This window comes from Bombus flavifrons, chromosome 17 (genome assembly GCF_040668555.2).
Source record: "Bombus flavifrons isolate JBK064 chromosome 17, iyBomFlav1_principal, whole genome shotgun sequence".
Classification (NCBI taxonomy): Eukaryota; Metazoa; Arthropoda; class Insecta; order Hymenoptera; family Apidae; genus Bombus; species Bombus flavifrons.
In genome coordinates, this window is record NC_138458.1 from 7,087,184 (window position 1) to 7,109,132 (window position 21,949).

General features: G+C 29.8%; 5 protein-coding genes across 20 annotated transcripts; 2 read left to right on the forward strand and 3 right to left on the reverse strand.

Annotated features, from left to right (window-relative positions):
• Positions 1–474: 474 nt before the first annotated feature.
• Positions 475–5,021, reverse strand: dpa (disc proliferation abnormal). 3 transcript variants are annotated; one of them, XM_069130963.1, is made up of 9 exons: positions 4,965–5,021; positions 4,428–4,554; positions 3,956–4,302; positions 2,620–3,506; positions 2,237–2,556; positions 1,882–2,159; positions 1,177–1,577; positions 886–1,096; positions 475–793 (listed from the first exon to the last, which is right to left on the reverse strand). In XM_069130963.1, the coding sequence occupies exons 1-9, from the start codon at positions 5,004–5,006 to the stop codon at positions 698–700; spliced, it is 2,709 nt and encodes a 902-aa protein (XP_068987064.1). In that variant the 5' UTR covers positions 5,007–5,021; the 3' UTR covers positions 475–697. The 3 variants fall into 3 exon arrangements, with proteins under 3 accessions (XP_068987064.1, XP_068987063.1, XP_068987065.1); XM_069130962.1 differs by lacking the exon at positions 4,965–5,021 and adding an exon at positions 4,654–4,744; XM_069130964.1 differs by lacking the exon at positions 4,965–5,021 and adding an exon at positions 4,649–4,725 and having other exon boundaries at positions 477–793.
• A 190-nt stretch (positions 5,022–5,211) lies between these two features.
• Positions 5,212–11,200, forward strand: LOC138188830 (uncharacterized). Of its 12 annotated transcripts, XR_011175704.1 has the most exons (7): positions 5,219–5,764; positions 5,870–6,094; positions 6,196–6,237; positions 6,425–6,504; positions 8,197–9,647; positions 10,121–10,394; positions 10,473–11,200. XR_011175704.1 is itself a non-coding variant. In XM_069130969.1 (2 exons), the coding sequence occupies exons 1-2, from the start codon at positions 5,638–5,640 to the stop codon at positions 9,147–9,149; spliced, it is 1,080 nt and encodes a 359-aa protein (XP_068987070.1). In that variant the 5' UTR covers positions 5,233–5,637; the 3' UTR covers positions 9,150–9,647. The 12 variants fall into 12 exon arrangements, 1 of the variants encoding a protein (XP_068987070.1); XR_011175701.1 differs by having other exon boundaries at positions 5,218–5,764; positions 5,870–6,237; XR_011175705.1 differs by lacking the exon at positions 6,425–6,504 and having other exon boundaries at positions 5,221–5,764.
• Positions 11,201–14,721: 3,521 nt separating this feature from the next.
• Positions 14,722–16,346, reverse strand: LOC138188829 (facilitated trehalose transporter Tret1). Its single transcript, XM_069130967.1, has one exon. The coding sequence runs from the start codon at positions 16,344–16,346 to the stop codon at positions 14,934–14,936; it is 1,413 nt and encodes a 470-aa protein (XP_068987068.1). The 3' UTR covers positions 14,722–14,933.
• On the forward strand, positions 16,182–21,945 carry mRpL42 (mitochondrial ribosomal protein L42). Of its 2 annotated transcripts, none has more exons than XM_069130970.1 (2): positions 16,182–16,311; positions 21,519–21,945. In XM_069130970.1, exon 2 carries the CDS (start codon positions 21,519–21,521, stop codon positions 21,876–21,878), a length of 360 nt encoding a protein of 119 aa, XP_068987071.1. In that variant the 5' UTR covers positions 16,182–16,311; the 3' UTR covers positions 21,879–21,945. The 2 variants fall into 2 exon arrangements, with proteins under 2 accessions (XP_068987071.1, XP_068987072.1); XM_069130971.1 differs by lacking the exon at positions 16,182–16,311 and adding an exon at positions 21,171–21,346.
• Positions 16,970–21,523, reverse strand: l(2)41Ab (lethal (2) 41Ab). Of its 2 annotated transcripts, XM_069130965.1 has the most exons (9): positions 21,375–21,523; positions 20,331–20,624; positions 19,504–20,126; positions 18,948–19,191; positions 18,449–18,859; positions 17,845–18,366; positions 17,492–17,779; positions 17,272–17,430; positions 16,970–17,200 (listed from the first exon to the last, which is right to left on the reverse strand). In XM_069130965.1, the coding sequence occupies exons 2-9, from the start codon at positions 20,448–20,450 to the stop codon at positions 16,973–16,975; spliced, it is 2,595 nt and encodes an 864-aa protein (XP_068987066.1). In that variant the 5' UTR covers positions 20,451–20,624; positions 21,375–21,523; the 3' UTR covers positions 16,970–16,972. The 2 variants fall into 2 exon arrangements, with proteins under 2 accessions (XP_068987066.1, XP_068987067.1); XM_069130966.1 differs by lacking the exons at positions 17,272–17,430; positions 21,375–21,523 and having other exon boundaries at positions 20,331–20,729.
• Positions 21,946–21,949: the final 4 nt, after the last annotated feature.

Genomic DNA, 21,949 nt, shown 5'->3' on the forward strand with positions numbered 1-21,949 from the left:
TATAATAATAATATAAAATAATATAATATAATAAAATAATATAAGTATAAGTATAAGTATAAAGGTAATATAAGTAATAATAATATAATAATATAGAATAATCCTGAAAAATTTCACATATTTATTGAACTGTAACTGTAACTGTTTTATAACTAAACTAATATTATTAGTGAAATTTCTCATCATAAATTATCGGTATTAATAAATTTTCCTATATAACACAATAATAACTTTGATAATAAAATAAATGAAATTTTATAAGCAAATTTTACAAATCATAAATTGTTTGATTATCTTATTTGTTGCAAAATTCTTAAAGACGAATCTGTAACCTACAGTTTCTAATTTATCAACCCACTAATTACTGTTAATTGATAAATTATTATGTAGAAGGGCCCGGATTAATATACTACTATACCAATTTGTTTCTATTTAATATATTGGCGATATACATTTATAAGAAGGAGATTGAGAACCACTGCTTTATATATTTAAAAATTTGATGATAAAAATCATATAGATTAAGATTTAAGATTATGTGATTGAGGATATTACACATAATAAATAATATTAATTTATGATGAAAGATATATTTAATACAAATTTGCAAAAGATAATAAAAATATATATTCATTGCTTTATATGTACTTTGTTCGCACATAAGTCTAGTTTAAAATGATGAAGTATACAAAATAAGTTAAGAAATACGAATATTATTTCTCCCAATTACTGTTATTAATCCATTACTTTGCAGCTCTCTTAAAGCATCATCAAACATATCTCGTGTAACAAGCTAAAAATTATAACAACTTTCAAAAGTTTTCTGAGATACTGATGTTTACACATTATAACAATTATACTTATATGTACAGTACTTTTACTAACCAATTCAGAAGATTGTTTTATTTCAGCAAAAAGTTTTTGTTGATTAAGTATATGAATTTTATCCTTGCTTTCAATTAGTTTTTGAATTGCGTCACATAGTTCTTTCCTCCTTTTCCTAGTTCCTGTAGATATACCTGTAGTTAAGATAGTTATGTCTATTTTTCCGCTTAATGGATCGATTGCTGATTGTTTTATAGCTTCTCGGTGCAACCTATTGATAATAAATTAAATATCCAGATTTAATTAAAAGGTTTCTATTGATATTATTATATACTTATCAATCAATATAACCTCCATGCTTCTTCAACATCTTGCAACTCTACAACGGAACTCAATCGCACTTTAGCATGTGCTTCAGATAAACGTATCAAAGACTCTAATTGTCTAGGATATGCTGTTATCTGTCCATATCCTCTTCCAACTCTTCTCATATCAACATAAGCTTGTATCAATCTTTGTTGGCTTTCTTCATTGAGGACAGGATGAACGTGTTCTTTTGCAAAAACTATATAATCACGGACAATACTTCTATTTATCAGTTCATCTTCATCTTCCTGTATTGTCTTATAGTATAAAGATACCATATGAGTTGCGAGTCTACCATCATATGCTTCATCTTGTGGATCTAATATTAAAAAAATCAAATCAAATCGTGAAAGCAGTGTATGTGGTAATTGCACATTTTCAACCACCTGAAAATATATATTCTGATATAATGCACTCTATAATCACGATAAAATTCGTATACTGGTTAAACCTTGTAACGTTATTGTCTTAAGTTGTTATGTTGTTGGTGAACCAATTGAAATCTCTTTATTACAAACAAAATCCAGATTATCTCATTGCTCTCGTGATTACAGAAATAAAAACATAACATCATTAAAGAAAGTATATATAGAAAGAACGTGAAAGACTATAGGTTCGTTAATAACAGGAATAATTTAAGGTATTTACATTACAAGATTTTGTCTCATATAAAATTAATGAAAAACGTACAGTTTTATTCTTATTCCATTGAGATTCACATGGATTAGCAGCTGCAAGTATGCTAGTTCTAGCATTTAATTGACAAATAATTCCAGCTTTAGCAATACTCAAAGTTTGTTGTTCCATTACTTCATGTAGTACTGATCTTGCACTTTCATTCATTTTATCGAATTCATCAATACAACATATCCCATTATCTGCAAGTCCCAAAGCTCCTGTTTGTAATATTAATTGTCCAGTTTCTGGATCTTTTGTTATATAAGCTGTTAAACCAACTGCACTGGAACCTAAAACATACATTAGTACACATAAATATATAAATATATCGAATTCTATTAAACTGTTTACTCTTGTTTTACTTTACCTTTGCCACTAGTATATTGAGATCGTGGTACCAAATTGTATATATATTGTAATAATTGTGATTTACTTGTACCAGGATCACCACAGAGTAATATATTAATATCTGGTCGAAAATGCTTGCCATATATAGTAAAAGTCTTTCTAGTTCCTCCAAACAATTGTAATATAATTCCCTTTTTTACATCATTATTTGCATATATACTAGGAGCAATATGTCTTGCTAATCGTTCGTAGATATCACCCTTTTGCGACAACGATTTCAAAATTTCTATTCTTTCCGGTGTAAAATTATGTTCTTTTCCGTCTTCTTGATCATATAATCTATGAATAACTTAAAATAAACAACTGATAAAAACAAATTTTAGAATTTGTTTATTTCCTTACCGTTTAGAGTTGTGCTTTCTAAAATGAACTATGTCAATATAAGTCTTATAAATGGCTTGCAAATTGTGATCAAAATTAGGTTTATGTGTTGCTGCTCTATAAATTCCAGTAACAGAGACCCTATCTCCAGGCATCACTGCATCTACTAAGTTATTATGCGCAAATAAAACAATAGTGTGTGGCGTCTGTCCTTGTGGCATCTCATCTGGAGCTTCTTGTAATCTAATCATTTGTTTATCAGAGAAATGGCTCAAATTATGTACTAAAGTGAAAGAATATTTATAAGTGCAATGTGCACATACTGTGGGCTCTTTGGTTTTCCCTTTTTCAATTTCTACAATAGTTGTAAAAGCACAAACGCTACATTTAAAATAAGCCTCTCGCATTTGTGGAATTAATCGTGATACTCTAATTACCATTCCTGGTATTGTAATTAATTGATCTACATCAGTAGGGTTTAGTTCTCTCATAGTTTTAACCTTGGTCACATTAAAAGGACGTACTTGAATTTGATGCTCCAGAACAGCCGCTGGAAATTTTTCAAAGAATAATTCATTTGCTGCCATATCTAGTGTTGGAATTGCTTCTTGAGGATATGAAACCAATTGTTGATAAAGATGTTCATTAAACGTTTTTACATGAGCGCAATTGACATTTAAATATGGTTCTTCCAAGGTATGTATCTCTTCTAATTTTTGAAGATACAAAGGTTCTGACAGATTCATATTTTCTGGTAGTTCATCATTTTCTGCATCTGGGTCAATAAATTGTTGAAAAAATGATTTGAATTGTTCTTTACACTGATTTATTACTATGTTTGTCCCCCAAACAACCAAATGAGCTCCTGCCGTATCACTTTCTGATGTACCATTTGGTGCTTCTGCAATCTATTGTCATCGTCATTTTTAATTTATTGTTCTAGTTATTAGCATTATCACTAAATTAATATCACCAATATCAATATTATTATTTATTTATTATTTGATATTAACATATGATATTGATATTTAATATTTGATATTATCAAATATTTTGATAGATAAAATTAATAAAGTATAAACTTTTATTTTCATTTATCTAAACTTAAATTTTGTTCTTTCTAAAGTAACTATACTACCTTTTTAAAATATTAAAGCTTATTTAGGATTTTCCATAATGGTATAAAGTTTAAAAGTATAATCTGCGTATAATAAATTTATAAAACAGTTTTATAATTAACTATAAAACAAAATTTGACTAACTATAAAAAAGAAATTATCCCATTTCACAAAAATTAAGTATTTTTGCAAATTTCTTAATTAAAGAACAACCGTAACATCAAGTATCATTAACTCACTGGCTCTTGTAACGTGAATTGACGCAACCGCCTGTCCGTATTAATGTCAGGTCTATGCCTAATTGGTGTGCCTCGGATTCCACTTCTTGGGGTACGTATTGATCCCAGCGAGCTTGGTGTACCATAATTAATCGGAGAAGATAATTGTAGACCACTTTCTGAACCATTAATTGGCCCAGAGTGGTCTATAAATTGATCACCAGAACCAATAGCACTTTCATGTTCAGAAGAAGCAACAATTGTTGCAGCCCGGTTTCCAGAACCTAAAGTACTTTGTTGTGTACCAGTGGTGCCCCATCTTAACGGAGTCTCCACATTATTATCAGCTCCATTACGGGCAGAATTACCTTATACACAAAGTTTATAGAATAAATACTTATATATCGTAATATAATAATGTATGTAACACATTCAATAGCACTATAAGCGTGAACATAAAATAACCTTTAAAATATACATTATATATACTTACGGGGAGTACCAAAAGCAGAAGGGGATCTAGTATCTTGATTTTGTCTTCTAGGAGTTCTCCCAGGACTATCTGCATCTGATAATCTCATAGGACTCGACATTGTCTTTTGTATATTTCTGATACGTTTCTGAAATGAAGAAAGAACATTAAACACTTGTTTTCCCGCGCTTGAAGCCTCTTATCATTAAAGATGAAATAAACTATAACTGTGGATAGCTAACAATACTTGGGATCTAGTAATAAAAGATAATGCATTAATCCCTAGTCTAGACCCCATAAAGGTGGTTTACGTAGCATCTCAAACCCATGTTTATATTAGGCTAGAGATGAGAAGCTAACGTTTTTATTAAAATTAAATTTCAGATGCCATAAGAAAATATCTAGGAAAAACTGTTTTATTAATATTATATCAAGGAACAAGTCTAGTAAAAAAGGAAGCAAAACTTAATGAGAGATTAAGATTAATGAAAGAGTTTTAAACATAGTTCTTTTATACAATTATGATTATCTGCTATGAAACAGTAATAGTTCATTGACCGAAATAAATTTCAATTTTGCTTTAAGCAAATGAAGAACCATTCTGCTCCAGCCATTTCAGGAAACCGCTCCAACCAATCAAAACTAAAGAAAGTTTTGGCGCAGAAAATTTTTCTAGTTTATTTGCTTGTTCAATAAATTATTTGTTATTTATTATTGTTGAAACCAAGTTTCTAATAATTATTTATTTTCGTTGATTCGGAAAGAGTAGGAAAAGAATAGTTAATGTAAGTAGGCTACCCGCATACGTACTACGAATTACTGCCTCTAGCGGTCAAACGTTCGAACTATTATATGTACATTTCTTTCTTCGCTATTTCCTTCGTAACAGAAACTTATGCAAATCTAAGAAACGATGAGAGATGAAATATCCGTTCGTACTGTGAAGCTTAGAATTTTTTGATCATCGGAACCACGGTTTATATGACCGTGGTCAGAATACGTGTGCAATCGTGAATCGTCCAAAATCGTACAATTGAATCGTGTTTTTATTAGTGTCTTTATAAAAAAATATACAGTGAACAATTACAGGTGCAAGAAAGCGTAGTTCATTTTTGTGGATTGTTAATCCTTGCAGTTTAGGTTGCTTCGATTCCTTAGTTTTAATGATTAATATTAAGTTTCTTCTTGTTTCTTACAATCGATTGCTATAACTCAAAAAACAGCAGTAACAATGCATAGACACGGTACTTATGATAGATGTAAATTTGTTCATTGTAATAATGGAAGGCACAATGGACACCGTTTGTTTCGATTTCCATCTAAACCAGAAAGACAGAAAAAATGGATAGAAAATACAGGTAGGTAAAAAATATTTATACTTTTATTAAATTATTTGGCTGAACTTTACTTTAGAGTTTACTTTGGAGAGCCAAAAACTTATTGACCTTTCTGCAATCTTATAGCTTTCAATGTGTAGAATCCGAAAATGCAAGTTTCAAGACGAGAAATCTACTGCTTGAAAAGTTATGACTGTTTCAAAAGTAAAAACCGAGCAACATTTTAGGGCACTTTACACGTTATTTTGACGCCATATTGTTCTTTTATACATGATTCGTCCAATGAGTGGAGTCGTTAATTGTAAATAAATGCACATGGATGGCGACTATTTTGTGACGGGATTTTGAATCGTGAGTATTGAATTCACTTGAATTGGGTTCGGGCCAATCTTCACTCTCCGGCTACTGTTTACTGTTTACGCTAGCACAAACCAACTTTCGATGAAATTCAGTTCGATGCTCATCTGCGCAGACAGGAGGAAATTGGCGTTAAGGTAATATGTAGAATAAAAATGTTCAGTTTTACATAGTCATACCATACGTTTGGAACCAATGGATTCCTCGCCTTAGAACTTGCATTTTCAGATTCTACACGCTGAAAACTACAAGATTGCAAAAAAATCAATAACTTTTTTAATTCCTAAATTAAGGTTTAACCAATGTGATTCGATGATTCAACAGAGCGCAAATCATTTGTAATTTGACAACTCCAATCTTTTTGTTCGGCGGATCGTAGCTTCTGCTGCTCGGTTTCTATTAAGGTATTTGTAACGTATATTGGACTTTCTCACAATCTTTTTTGAAATTCTGACAGTGCGTTATTTAGTATATTATCTATACATAATTCAATTAAAAAAAAAAAAAAAGCCTAGTCTTACTGAAATGGAGATATTCACCTTGAAATTTGAAAGTTTTGGTAAATGTACAGATCGAACTCAACCTTCCCGATTTCGATGATTTTTTAATACGTGGTGGGCAATAGTATATCGTTTTGAATAACTCATTCCTATACATGTTACTGCCGATCGGCTTTGATTTCTAAGATATTCGCAAAAAAACTATCGGCACCATTACAGTGAATTCTGCCTATAGTTGTGCGTCTATGGCAGCATATACGTCAGCATTGGTTGCCGTTCTCTCATCTTTTGTTTATAAACGAAGATCGGGCGAGCTTAAAGTCGTGCACAATGTATGCATATACGAGACTGTAAGAAATGTGTTATAACATAATTCAAGTAAAAGTGAATATTATCAATACATTTGGTTTGAGTTAGCTTTTTCAAAACCTTAATTAGTTTTTTCAGCAACTATAGGTTCAGGTGATAACCTGACAACATAATTCCGCTTTTGATGATTTTTGAATATGGGTCGGGGGCATGATTCCGAACAACTTTTTCCTGCACATGTAACTGTTGGTCGACCGTTGTTTTCCAGATATTTGCAAAAAGCTTTCAGTGCCACTACAGTGAATTCTGCTTATAGCTGTGCGTCCGTGACAACGTATGCAGTAGTATTGGTTGCTGATAGTCTTGCGGTGAACGAGTATAATGACCCGATCGAAACTTAGCCCTTATCTTTTGTTTATGGTAGGAATGTATATATAAACACACAACTGCATATGTGCGGCTACAACAAATGTTTGTTACATATAACTCATAATTCAATTGAAAGTGAATATCATTAATGTATTGAGTTCAAGTTTGGGATAGAATCTTCAATCCGGACGCCTTGCGATGATCGGCAACACGCGCTTGAGATAATAACAAATTAATTATAAAAATAATAGGCGGATGAATAATTGATATTATTTTTAGATGTATTCTACACAAGCGCTGTTCGCGGCAGTCGGATTGAGAAATCTGACCCAAACTTAAACCCAATATGTATAAATTTTGTAACTAGGAATGTTTCCTTCTTCTTTCTCAAACACTTCTGCTATTCTGGCAATTTGTCTGTACCAGTCTTCTATATTCTTCATTGTATCTGGATAGTCTTATCCTCTCCAATCTTTCCCATTCTCTCTCTCTCTCGCTCCCTCTCTCTCTCTCTCTCTCTCTCTCTGCAGTAACCATTATCCTTATATACCCCCTTTCCACTTTGTTTAAATAATAATTTTACATGGCATTAAGAAATTACTCACTGTTTAATCATAAATATAAATAATAATAATTTGTTCTAAGGATTGAGAGGAATTTTAGTTGAAGATTTAAGTCAGAGTATTAGTTTCCGTGTCCTAAAATTAAGTTAACAATTTACTGTGAATAAAAGTTACTTAAAGGATGGTCATATTGCGTGCAATGCCGCAGTAGAAAAAACTGTCGCGCTTTGCTATTTAACTGTCACATATATCAAATTATATGACTGTCTATTATATTAAGATGTTTGTAAAATAAATTTATACCTTCTCGCGAAAATTATGCATTCAGAATTCAACACTACTAAAATTCACGCAGGAAATAATTGGCTTCGATTCTTGTCGACCTCCACGATCAGGACTGCAGGACTTTGCGATCTTCATTTCCGAGAGGAAGATTTTTGCGACGGAACGAAAAAGCGTTTGCTTCGGAATCGTGATCCAATCCATTGGAAGGAAATATCGACGTCCCATGGGCAGACACAGGCGATTGTTGAACCGCAAGAATCAGGGGATTCCACACAAGTAGCAGCAGAAGTGCAGAAGCTTCAAGAACAAGTACCAAGTCCAAGAGAAATCTGTGATAAAAATCTTCAAGAAAATGTTAACTGTGATAAAAATCTTCAAGAAAGTGTTAACTGTGATAAAAATCTTCAAGAAAATGTTTACTGTAGTAACCTCGACGATTTTAATATTAGAAAACAGTCAAACCCTAATTTATGTCCTTCGGGGAAAGAATTGTTCCTTAACACTGCTTCGGATGATACCGATTTGTCATTTTTAAATTACGAATTAGATGCACAAGCACCTATACCTTGCGAAAATTTGACAGTTGTTTCACTTGTATCAAAAGAAGATTTTCGATGCTCCAAAGAATGTAAAATATTGGTTGATTCCTTAACAAAAAAAATAAATCTTTTACAGATAAAGGTAAAGCGATTGGAAAAGAGAGCAAAATGTGTACAAAGTAAATATTCTTATGTACGCAAGCAATTAGAAAAGCAACTAAGCCAAAAAATTCGCAATATTGATGATTTTTTAGTAACGAATAAACTAGCTAAGAATGTAGGTCCGACGGCGAAGACTATAATTAAACTACAGTTGCGTACAAAAAAGACTCAATATACGGACGACGAGAAAGAATTAGCGAAGCAAATTTATTTTCAGTCACCAACTAACTATACTAAATTGCGAAATGTGGGTTTGATTTTACCTTCAGAATCCATAGTTCGAACATGGTTCTCTAAGTATGATGGTTCCAAGAATGAATGAAATGATCTTTTGAAAAATTTCTGTTTATGTAATTGAGAAGTTTGATAAAAAAAAAAAAGGGCATGTATGGCAAAATCCCATTTTAAGAAAATTGATTTTAAAGTTTTCATTATGGTATTACTTAGTGAAAAGTAATTGAATCCAAATTTTTAAAGGTGTATTAGTATATTCTTAAAACGTTCTGGAAACAGAAATAATGATTAAAAGATGATATGCGTTTTTATTAATAAGCTTTAAAAAATTGATTTGTGTCCTTTTTCCATAAATAGAGTAAAATTATTTTTTTGTTTATTTATTTAAGTATAATTTTATTTACTTATTCAGTTACAAATTTCTTTTATACAGAAAACTTACGTAAAAAATACAAGCTTAAGATCAAAATTAAACAAGAAATTATATTTCTTAAGTAAATATTTTTATACAAGTTGCATGTGTAACTGTAGTTTACGCTTTTATTTTCTGATGTCACGTTATCTAGCTCCAGTAAGTTATATACAGGTATACTCATCATCTTTTCTTCAAAATTGTTACACTTCCTCCTCGTTAGTTGACATGAATTTATCTTTATCAGGTTCGCTCGGTACGATCTTCGCTACTTGAAGAACGTTTTCAATCCGTATTCTGCTGTCCTCGTCCGGATATTAGCATAGACTTCTTTCGTCCTTTCCGCGGTCAATTCTCGTAGAGCTGGTTCAATCGTTAGAAGTTCTAAATAATTTATGCGCTTTTTTCATAGGGATTTATTTCAGAAATCATAGGCATTTTTTGTCTCCGTTTACTGCATCCTAACCGAATGTACATAGATGCATCAGTGTATATTGTTACATTAAATTTTCCCGAATCAATCTTTTTAATTGAGCTTTTTACCTTATTCGGGATGGCAAATCCGTTTTCCTATACAATTAACGCTTCCCTTATATAAACAGCCGAATCATTGGTCAATTTCTTTACGTCACCTACTTTGATTTTAGATTATTTGACAAGCAAGGCTATAAGGGTTTTGGTACGAGGAAGGAGGTAAGTCAAGCTCGAGAAGAATTCGTCGGGAGACTATGAAAACAGGAGAAATTACTTATCACCAATCTGAAGACTATTCGCCTCATCGTTCCTAAATTTCAACATCGCATTTCGACTTTCTAAAAACGGCATTTCTAAGATTCCTGTCTCAGCAATGGAAAATTCATTATTAACAATTTGAAAGTTTACATCGACATAATGAACTTTTTAATGATGATTTCGTCAGAAGTAAGTATGATTCTTGAATCAATGCCTGTGAGATTGTAGTCGATATTAGTATTTACCGTTTTGCTTCATTATATTAAGTTGCGAGCCAGCGTCAATAAGGAAATTGGCAAACCTGGAAACAATGATGAAACAAGTTAATCATTTGCAAAGGATCGACCAATTCTGGCTTTACATTACTCGGGATTGAATCCTTCATTAATTTTAATGCGACGTAAAATTAAAAAAAGAGGTATTCAATGACTTTACAGCATTCTGTTGAGGAACCATTTTTGAATGAGGCGACTTTAGGCAATTTAACTGTCGAATTTAGGCAATTTAACAATAGAAGAGTCCATTTGCGTTGTCACGAAGATTGATTTTTGAGGCTGCGATACGTCAGTAGAAAATTCGGGATTAGCAGTAACAACCATGGTTGGATAAGGCAATTGGTTCTTCATTTCGGGCAGATCAACGATGAAGCTACTTGCTTATGTTGACAAAAGACTAAATTCTGAAAATTGTGATATGTCAACATGAGATTCGACTCGCATGGTTTCAAAAAATATATCTTCGACATCAAAAAATGAAATATTAAATCTTAAACTACGACTATTTTTACATTTCTTAAAACTTATCGTATATCGTATATAAACTTACCGTATTTTCTCATACAACCTAACAAATTTGATTACAAAATAACTATGTTTCATAGAATACACGATAGACAGGAGAGAGTTTACAGATTACAATCTAATCAGGTGGTACTTATTTTATACGCAGGCTATTTTGGAGTCCAGTTGAGTCCAATTTTCCAGATGTTGATCTCATTCAGCATTTATGCGCTGCAATAATTGCCAAGAAATCCAATTGCGGTATTCGTTCAATGTCTCGATGACTGGCCAGGGAATGGATCAGGATACTCGGGTGTGTGTCATGTGGTAGCCAGGAAATGTAATATGAATATGAATATTTACACTCGCTCTAGGGGAAACCGTGCGGAAATTCAAGAGGAAGAGATTGCATCTTCACAAGGAGCCTCTCACCAGCCGGCAATAGGGGGGAAAGCTTCCTCTCGCCATCGATCTTCAAGTGTTTCGTCGTTTCTTCGAGATTCCACGGATATTTTGCGTATCCCATTACTGTCAGTAAAACTGTTACTGTTGCGGCTTCGTTTGTTAGAAAGTCGACATTTTGGAGCGAGTTTGGATGCCCGTATAACGTTGATCCGCTCTGCTCGTGATGGCTTCGATAATAACTCCAAATGTAATATAAAATCAATCAACTTACATTTGAATTATTTAAATATTTTAAAACAACAAATTGAACAACAACTTAAATTTTACAAGAACGAAAATGAAGAGTGTCTGTAGCAAACATTGTAAGTAGTGCCAAGAAACAATTTTTCGGGAGGAAAAGAAAACTTATTCTTTAATGTAATTCAAATTCACGAAAAAGAAAGGTGTGTCTGTAGAGAAGTCTGTATGTGTCACCTCTTAATTGTAAATAAAACTCAATGTTTCATTTATTTAGATAAATGGCATAGACAAAAACCAAGAAACGATTAACCACCGTTTATTGGGGCTTATATTTTTCTCTATAGAGGCGACTATGTGACACGATATTCTAGCATTATTAATAACTATCTAGAAAGGGAGGTTGCACTTAAATTCTATATTACAGTATTCTCATTAGTATGTAGGATATTTATAAAAAATAAAAAAATTTCAATTTTTTCACTTACTATGTTTTCTGCAAGCACTCTTCGACTAACTTCGATATTGCAGAAGGAAGCTTTGAGACACAATATATTTGAATTCTTTGAACGCTTTGATTAATTTACCTATCAGTCTTGTGGCTCAAATGTATCTCTTCCAATTACAAAATAACAAATTGCGATTTTTGTTACGTCCAATCAGAAAAATTGTTAATTACCAATGTCAAATACAAATTAATCTCATTAGTGGTTATCATGATGCAGAGCGAACCTTTTATGCCTTGACAATGCCCTTTCATATGACAACAGATATAAATATCGAATTGGCTAGTGACTCGAGCCAGTACTAATAAGCACAGAGATATAAAGATAGAGTACGCGAATCACATATTACCGCGTAATTGGATGCAATTTTATACCGCGTAATTGTATACTAGTATTAAGGAGATCCTAATTTGAAGTTACAAAAATAGCCATTTAATTATGATAATTGTAAAAAATCCAACTTTATGCACGTTTCAAATTCTAAGAAAAACGGCTGGCAATATTTTCTTGTTGCTTATTATGTGTTATGTTGGTAATTACTTTAAAAAATATCAGCTATTGAGATATAGCATAACATCACTGGTCTCTTTTGCAGTTTTGACATATGCCCACGCATCGTTGTTCTAACGCAAAGCAACCAAACAACCGTTTTCGTTAATTAATTTCAAATTAAATAATTTTTCGTTTTTTTCTTTCGAATCTTTATTAACTTTTAGAGAGTTAGTACACGCTGACTAAGTTGTTTTTTGCAGATCTTTAAACTGCATCGTTTATCGCTGGCTGACTTGTTGTAAATTATGCTTAATTGCAGCAGACGAGTAGTCATTCAACCAGATCCAACACTTCACTCTCGAGTGCGCTCACAAGGTACTTGAGATACTCTCAAGTAGTTTATAAACGCTATCGATGTGCCCTTGCGTCGTTTTTGCTTTCTTCTAATGCTTATTAAACTGAACTCACGTAAAAAGATACTATATTAAATTTTGAATTCAGTTACTCATATGTATAACTTTTGCGCCTATAATCAAATAGATGACACTCTTTATAATCCTGTATAACCTCACTGCGTGACTTACCTTATTTTAAATAAATTAGTTAAAATCAAAGTTGATTAAGATTCAAAGAATTTGTAATGTCATGTGTTATTACTGATGGCTCTTAATAGGGTGAATCCATGGTGCTGTAAATAGAAATTCTACAGCAACATAGTCAATACAACAAAGGAATTTTGATAACAGATTTTATCATGATTTTATCGACTAAATGTTACAATTATTAGTCATCGTTGATAACTAGTTGTAATCACTCGTTTGTTTGCACGCTTACTTTTGTTGCCATGAAAAGGAACATTTTTAAAGTATAAAATGCCAGCTCTTTGATATTGTGATGAATACTAATTAGATATATTTTTACTAACATTAGCTATTAACAACTAACTCAACTGGATATAAAGTAAATAGATAAATAAATAAAATAAATTTGTCAGTTAATAGCGAGGATATATTATTATATATCAGACAACAAACATTAGAGATTAGACTTCTCGTTGCACTTGAAGTGTCTAGGCTTTTCCCAACTGATAACGTAAAACGCTTTCTGTTTTCCAATTCATTATTCAATTAAAATGCTTAAGAGTTCATTACATAATGTATAGGCAACTTGCTCTATTTAGGAGATTCGTAATTTCTTGATGAAATTTTCCTTCTTGATGTAATTTCACTATCAATTAACGCTCACACTTACAGGTTTCTAATCTTTTTGTAGCCATGTTTAAGAATTACTGTTCATCATACTATTCATTATGAAATACACGCTCGAATACTTCTGTAACTTGCGTAAGCGTTATGTAGATTGCTCTTGATGTGCTATCAATCCTGCAGACGTAGTCGGATCTTTTTCTAATTTTATTCATACATTCTCAAGATTTGTACCTTCTGTTTGAGGCCTGCAAATTTCACTTTTTAACAATTTGGAGACATTCGAATGTACTTTGTATATATACATTTGTACATATACAGTTGTAAAAAGAAATTTATAACAGCTTGTCATATTTTTTGTTTGCTTGATCAACAAAAGCTTATCTCAGAGAAGTAATGTATACACGACCATAACTTGGATTTGGATAATTACTAACGCTATTATGTATTTTGAAGCATCATGCGAATTTACATAGATACATACATGTAGGTACATACAAATTATTGTTATGCTACCGTAATGGATTGAACTTCTCATTCACAGGTTTACACCGAGATTACAACTTTCTTTTATATCATCTGATAATTTTTGCTGAATAATACAAATTTTCGATTCGCATAACGTTTAAAACAGCGATCTCCTTGCCTTAAGTCTGCTATGTTTGGATTTTACACATCTAAAATATATAAAATAAAATTAGGTTACAAAACCGGTCTTTCTCAAAATAAAATTTATGCAAAAACTGTATTTATACAATGCAAATTAAAATGTATTCTGTGTACAGAAGTCATATATATATATATATAACTTTTAAGCTTAAAATATTGGACCACAGTCTGTTGTATACTTGAATTTATCTCAAAATTTATATTCAAATAAAGTAATCTTAAATCGTTTGCAAAATGTTTATATTTTAATTGTTTATTATAAATTGTTTTGTAGGTGTATACATATTTATTTTGTTACAATATTTTATTCTACAGCTTTTTAATACTTTCTTTTATTGTGCTTTTACATAAACTAATAACTTGTAATTTGAAATAATATTAAACCCACCATCAGTGGATCATTGTAGAAAAACAGTTCTTAAATAATAACATTATTTAGGAGCCATTCAATTCTTTTTGGATTTCTTCTAAAGACTTTCCTTTTGTTTCAGGAACCAATAAATACACAAAGGAAGTTCCAATAACACAAATTACGGCAAATAACCAAAATGTTTCACCAGTACCAATTGCCATGGAAACGTTAATGAAAAATTTAGTTACAATAAAAACTAATACCGAATTTAAAAGGCAAGCACTACTTGCAGCTACACCCTTAATTTCTGGTGCAAAAATTTCACCCATCATTAACCATGGAACTGGACCAAAACCCATGTTAAACATAATAATAAAAATGCATAGAGACGTTAGAGGTAGCCATGTAATTGAAGTTCCTTGGTTTTCAAGAAGATAGAAAAAAACTCCAAGGGCGCAAGTTGTTAAAGCCAAAAATATTATAGATGCTAATAGTAATATTTTTCTGCCTATACGGTCTACAATTAATGTGCTCACAAAGACAGCTAATACTTGTATTGCACCTATTATAATAGTTGAATAATGAGGGTCTAAATCACTGCCAGCTTTTTCAAAAATGCTATTAGTATAAAATATAACAACATTTACACCACACAATTGTTGAAAAAACATAAGACCATAAGCAATTATAAAGCCTTTTAAAGCTGCTCTAGATTTGATTATAGTCCAAAAAGAGGTTGTATTTTGATTGCATTCCTCCAATGCATGTTTTTGATTTTGTAACTCATTTTCGATATTGTACTGAATACCGCGCAATCTAGTTAAACTTTTCTTAGCAGAGTCTTCATCGCCTTTTTTTAAATAGTAGACTGGTGATTCTGGCATAAACATAAAAACTCCAAAAAATATAACTGGTATAATACCAGATATAATTGACAGTACACGCATATCAACAAAAGTTCCCAAAACATATGATAAAAGAATGCCTGTAGTGAGAAGTAATTGAAAGTAAGATCCAACAGTTCCACGAATTTCATTCTCAACTATCTCTGCTGTGTATATTGGTGCTACCGCAGAAAAAGCTGGACCACTGAGACCAGTGATGAATCTACCAGCATAAAACATGATTAGATTGTTGGCAAAAATTAGAAGTAACCAGCCTAAGGTAAAAGGTATCACCATCAAAAGCATTGAAAATTTTCTTCCTATTATGTCAGCAAGAATTCCGATAGGAATACATATTACTGCTGAACCTATTGCAGTTATTGAGCTAATCCATGAAAACTCTTCTGGAGAAATAGGTACACCATATAAAGATTGTAAGTCTCTTCCATTATCACCAGCAGAGGAGGTCCATGCTAATGACATGCCAGCTGCTAAGGCTCCAAGATTTGCTGCCAAACTTGCAACATATTGAAGCAATCTCTTAGCTGGCACACTTTGAACATCATTGGACACCAAGGTTTGTTGTGAAATTCCAAGATTAATCTCTTTCATTGTTTTTCTTTTTCTTTTTAATTCACTAAATATGCAAAAGAATTAACTTGATTATTATGATTATTCATAATCATATAAATCAATGCTTTTTTTCTGTTTCTCAGAAATAAAATTTTTAATTTACTTATTTATTTTAATTTATATAATTCTGAAAAATTTTTTAATCTTGAACATACTTTTTCATATTTTTTATTTCACGTTAAAAGTATTGACAAAAATTTTATTGCTTCCGTTATAAAAATAGAAATTAGCAGGTTTTTTACGATATTACTTATCGCATAAAATAAAATTTACAAAATCGATTTAACGTTTTAAATAGCACAAAAAAACTGGTTTAATTATTTTGTGTATATTTTATAAATTAAAATTTCTTACCATCTAGCTTCAGATTCCCTATTCTTTTCAATCGTAATATTTTTAATCTCTTATTTTGTATAAAATTCTCTACTTTGTTTATTTAACAATATAATTGTATATTTAGCTTATTGCCTACAACTTACATATAGCTTGATATAAAATGTTTTCTTAAAATAGGTACTAGAACTTTGTCCCATTGCATGAAGTATTTATTGAATGATAACATAATAATCATACACTTATCTTATCTTACACAGTCAGTTATTCTCTTATATAATTTGCAGAGTCACTAATACTTTTTTAATTCTGTTTTTTAACATCGGAAAGTCATGGTCAGTCCTTTCTAATGTACATTTTAGATATTCTCTGCAATAGTGTTCTTTTTGCAAATTTTCTTCTATTATATTTTCATTTTTATAAATCATTTTATATATACCATTTTTAATATCATATAATTGCTTTACTTTTCTTTGTTTAAGGACCAAACTATGTAAATTCTAAAAATTGGAAAATAGAATTGAATAGTTAGTAAATTATGTTATCTAATGTGATACAATTAGAAACATACATGATATTTAAGCAGTTCCAATCGCTCAATTTCGTTTTCCACAGTGTTAACATGTTCTTTTAAATTTCGCAAAAATTCTTGACACTTGACTAATTTATCTTGAATACTTGTTACTTGATTGTTTAATTTCTCTATCATATTAATAGTTTGTTTCTTTATCTGTTAATAATAAAACATATAATTTGCTAATTTAAAACAAAAAAATTATCTTAATGCTTACTTTTAAAAGTTGCTTAATTTTTGCTCTTTGATCAGACAAACGTTTGTGCATTACAACCTTCTCATTGTGTTTTACTTTTGAATTTCTTTTAAGTCTACCAAACACTTTGTCAACTATAATATCTCTTCTTGTAATACAAAGATTCATATCATGAATTAATTTTTCCTGAATCTTCTTTAAATAGGAAAGTCTCATTTCCATTCTATGAATTTCACTTTTCATTGATGCTATACTTCCAGTATTTTGCTCCTCTTTTACATTTTTAATTGTATCTTGTATCAGTTGTACCTTAATGACATAAATATTATGACAATAAAAAAATAAATGATAAAATAATATAAATTACCAATTACCTTTTTGTCCCATGCTAAACTTTCTTGTAGTACAGAATTTAATTCCTCCTTTAGCATTACTTTCTCAGTGCATACATATTTTAAATCACTTTGTAATTTTATAAGTTCTAATTCCAATTCTTGGAAAGACGAAAGACATTCATTCTTTATTATACAATTTTTATCCTCCAAGCCCTTTTTCAGATCTTTTTGTACCATTAAATTTGAATTTATGCGGGATAACTTTTGATCAAGAGAAATTATAGCCTTATTTACATTTGCTTGTTCTTTTGTAAGCATTTCTAATGCATATTCCAATTTAAAATTCTTTTGCCCCATTATCATAACTTCTTTTTGAAGAAAATTTATTTCTTGTAATTGCAATTCTCTTTGTTGGCTTAATGAAACCACAAAACCTTGTTGACGCAACCAAAATTGTTGTGTCTTTTTAATATTTAGTTGAAATTCTTGAATATTTTTTTCTAAACCGACAATCTTTATATCTAATGGACTCAATTCTTCTGCATTAGTACTTGGTAGTATCTAAAATTGTTTGCTTGTAAATATATGACTTTTTTATTAAATTTTTTTCTGAATTCAAAAATAAAAAGATACAATATGTAACCTGCTCAAGAAGTTTATTTATTCCTAAAAGCTTTGTTTGTGCTTTCCCCATCATTACTTCATATTTTCTTGACTCCTTTTGCAATTCATCTATTTGCTTTTCTTTTCCAGTATTTATTTGCGACAGTTCATGCAATTCTGCTTTTTTATTTACAATAAGATTTTTAAGTTTTTCCAATTGTAGAAGATTGTTTCCATATGTATTCTCTACACGTGCAACTGAAATTTCAGATTGCAATACAGCATTTTTTGTATTTATTAATAACTCATTTACATATTGAGTCGCCTTATTGCATATAACTTTTTCTTCCAATTTTTTAAATATAGCATCCTCTAGATTATTTCTTTTTTCAAAAATATTTTCAAACTTTTTATTCACTTGCTCTTCTTCAAATAAATAATTCTGATATTTCTGAAATGATGTTAGTTAAGAATAAAATCAATTAGAATTATAGCATGTTTTATATTAGCATTTAACAATTACAGCATGTCTAACATACATTAAATATAACATTATAATCGTATTCTGTTTGTTCACTGATTTTTGTAAGATTTAGTAATTCTGATTTACTGTTTGCAATATTTTCATTATATTTTGATATTGCTCTTGATGTAATTTTAATATCATTTTCTATTCGAAAGGATAAAGATGTCAGATGTTCATTATTCTCCATTTCTTTTTCTGTTTCTTTCCTTATTTTTTGTATTTCTAATAATAATCCATTGTATAATTGATGTGCTTCTCTAAAAAGACAAATATTTCAATGAACTTGAGATGAAATGATACAACTTTATATCATGTTCTCTTCTATAAAAAGTTGGCAATAAATTAATTATTAATTAATAATTAATTAATTATTCCATATCTTTCTTTTATTTTTTAAATAAGAAATCACCACGTACCCACTTGTACATAACTTTTGGCCTCACCAGTATGTCAATCAAATATAATTCAAATATATAATCAAATATAAGATTACCACAGTAAATTTCAAATTATATCTCTAATGATCATAGATTCATACGGAGAATTTTTAAATCAACTGCAATACTTACTTTTGTTCAAAATTTAACTGATCATGAATACTATTTCTTTTAGAAATATTAGTTACCACAGATTTCCATATATTATACAGATCTTTATGTTCCATATGTAGAGTTTCTAAATCTGTATTTGCATCAATTATCATTCTATTAGCATCTTGCTTTTCTTTGTCTTTAATTTGTAATTGTTCATCAATGTAGGCTATTTCTGATTCAATTTTCCATATTTCTTCTTTCAATCGATATAATATAAAGTCTCTTTGCTGTTTTCTTTTAATCAATATCTTATTTTTACTAACATCTTGTAATGACACTTGTTTTGATATTACTAAATGGTCGTTCAAATCCTTTTCCCATTTGGACAAGTAAGAATAAAATTCTAATAAATTCTTTAATTTTTGACATAATTTTTCTTTTTTATCTTTCTCTTCTTTTAATTTTGAATAGTTTTCTTTTAAAATATCCTTAGCATTTTCTATACTATTATTCCTTTTTTCTCTTAATAATGTAACTTTTGATAGTGCCTCTATATATTGTTTTAATATTATATGTTGATGTTGAACTTCTTCTTGCTTTTGATAAAGTTGTATAGCTTCTAATTCTAGTTCTTTTTCTGCATGTTTTATTGACGCTTCCTAAAAATATTTATAATTAACCTTATGCCGTTATGTTATAACAAAATATTATAGAATGTAACATTTCAAAATATATTTTATATCCTTGTATTAAAATTATAAAATATATTTTGAAATGTTATAATAAAATCATTGTTAAAGATAATAGCATAAAGTATACAAAATATTTGTTATTTATTATATTTTGTGTAGTCATTTACTTACAAGATCGAGTATTTCATCCGAAAGTTTATTATCAACATGCAATAAATGCACATGTAACGTTCTTTGAAATTTTTTCATCAAATTATCATTTGGATCAAGAATACTTAATGTAGACGTCATGATCAAGCTCAATTTATTGCACCTTGTTATGAATTTTTTAACCACTTTAAAAACTACTTTTTACAAAAATTATCTTTTCTATCTCTTTTCATATGTTCATTTAATGATATGAACATACATCTAAATTTTTTTTAATTCTTAAAAGTTTCATTTAAATGTTTCATTCTCGTAGCACTGCAAGATTTGTTTACATTTAAATTAAATGCAGTTACCATATTAACAGCCAAGTAGTAACAAAATAATAGAAAGCAGTAGAAAATGAACACTTTCTTTTTTTATGATCAATATTTTTTTCTTTCATTACTCAGTCTTTTAAATATGTATATAATGTATGTATAAATATTATATTTTAGCAGATTCTAATAATTTACTATTTATACTAACAATTACTATTATACTAAAAGATATTGTATGACAAAATTTTAATTTATCCCATAACTATATATATTTATGCTATTTAATTAGTAATGGCACCCTCATTAATGTAAAATAGTATTAGAATGTGTAATAGATTATATTTTAGAATACGAAATTGATTAAATTATCTTTTATTTTGAAAAATTTTAGAATATAACGGTATAATATTATAAATTATAAGAATATCATTATTATCAAACATTACAAAAAATCAGTATGATTGATAATTTAAATGCTTAATTATGGTTATGCTTTTAATTTTAATGCAAAAGTTGATGTATGTAGCAAGTTATTCTTTGTCGAGGGATTCAATATGTGTAGTGGCACTACTGTTCGTTTACAAGTTGTATATCTCATTTCTTAAATATATGTTACTTCAATTATAATATAAATATTATAGATATTTATATACTGTAAATACGCGTTTCATTTTGAGTATACCATTTATTTACCACTTCTGCAATAATTTACGCTTTAAAGTAAGATATACAAATATTTCTTACTTACAGAATTTTTGTATTATTTGTAGGTTATTCTACAAGATATAACCTTAGATGTGTTATTAACATTACATATATTTTTATTTATAAATAATTAGTATAAAAATATATTAACTAATTTCTCCATTTCTCTTTCTATCTCTTTAAACAGATGAATGCTGTATTAAGTACAGTGCGTGTACTAAATGTATCTGCCAAGCGATATCTAAGTTCTGTTAAATTACCTTCAGAGATAGCTATACCAATGAATAAAGATATGATTATCTGTTGGCACCCAGAACGAGAATTCCCTTATGAATATTCATTACCATTACCAGAAGAAAAACAAATTTCATCAAATTCTGTTTTATGCATTGGTGAAAAAGAAATTGCTGAGGTTTTTAAGCAGAAGAAAGAAGAGGTTGTTGTTGAAGAACTTTCTAAATTGACATATACTACAAAACATAGATGGTATCCCAAAAACTGGCGTCGGAGATTGAGAAAAGTAGAAACAGAAAGACCATATCTGTAGTTGTATGCTTAAAACATTAATTCAATAAAGTAATATTAAAACTAATTAAATCTTTATTTAGAAAGTACTAT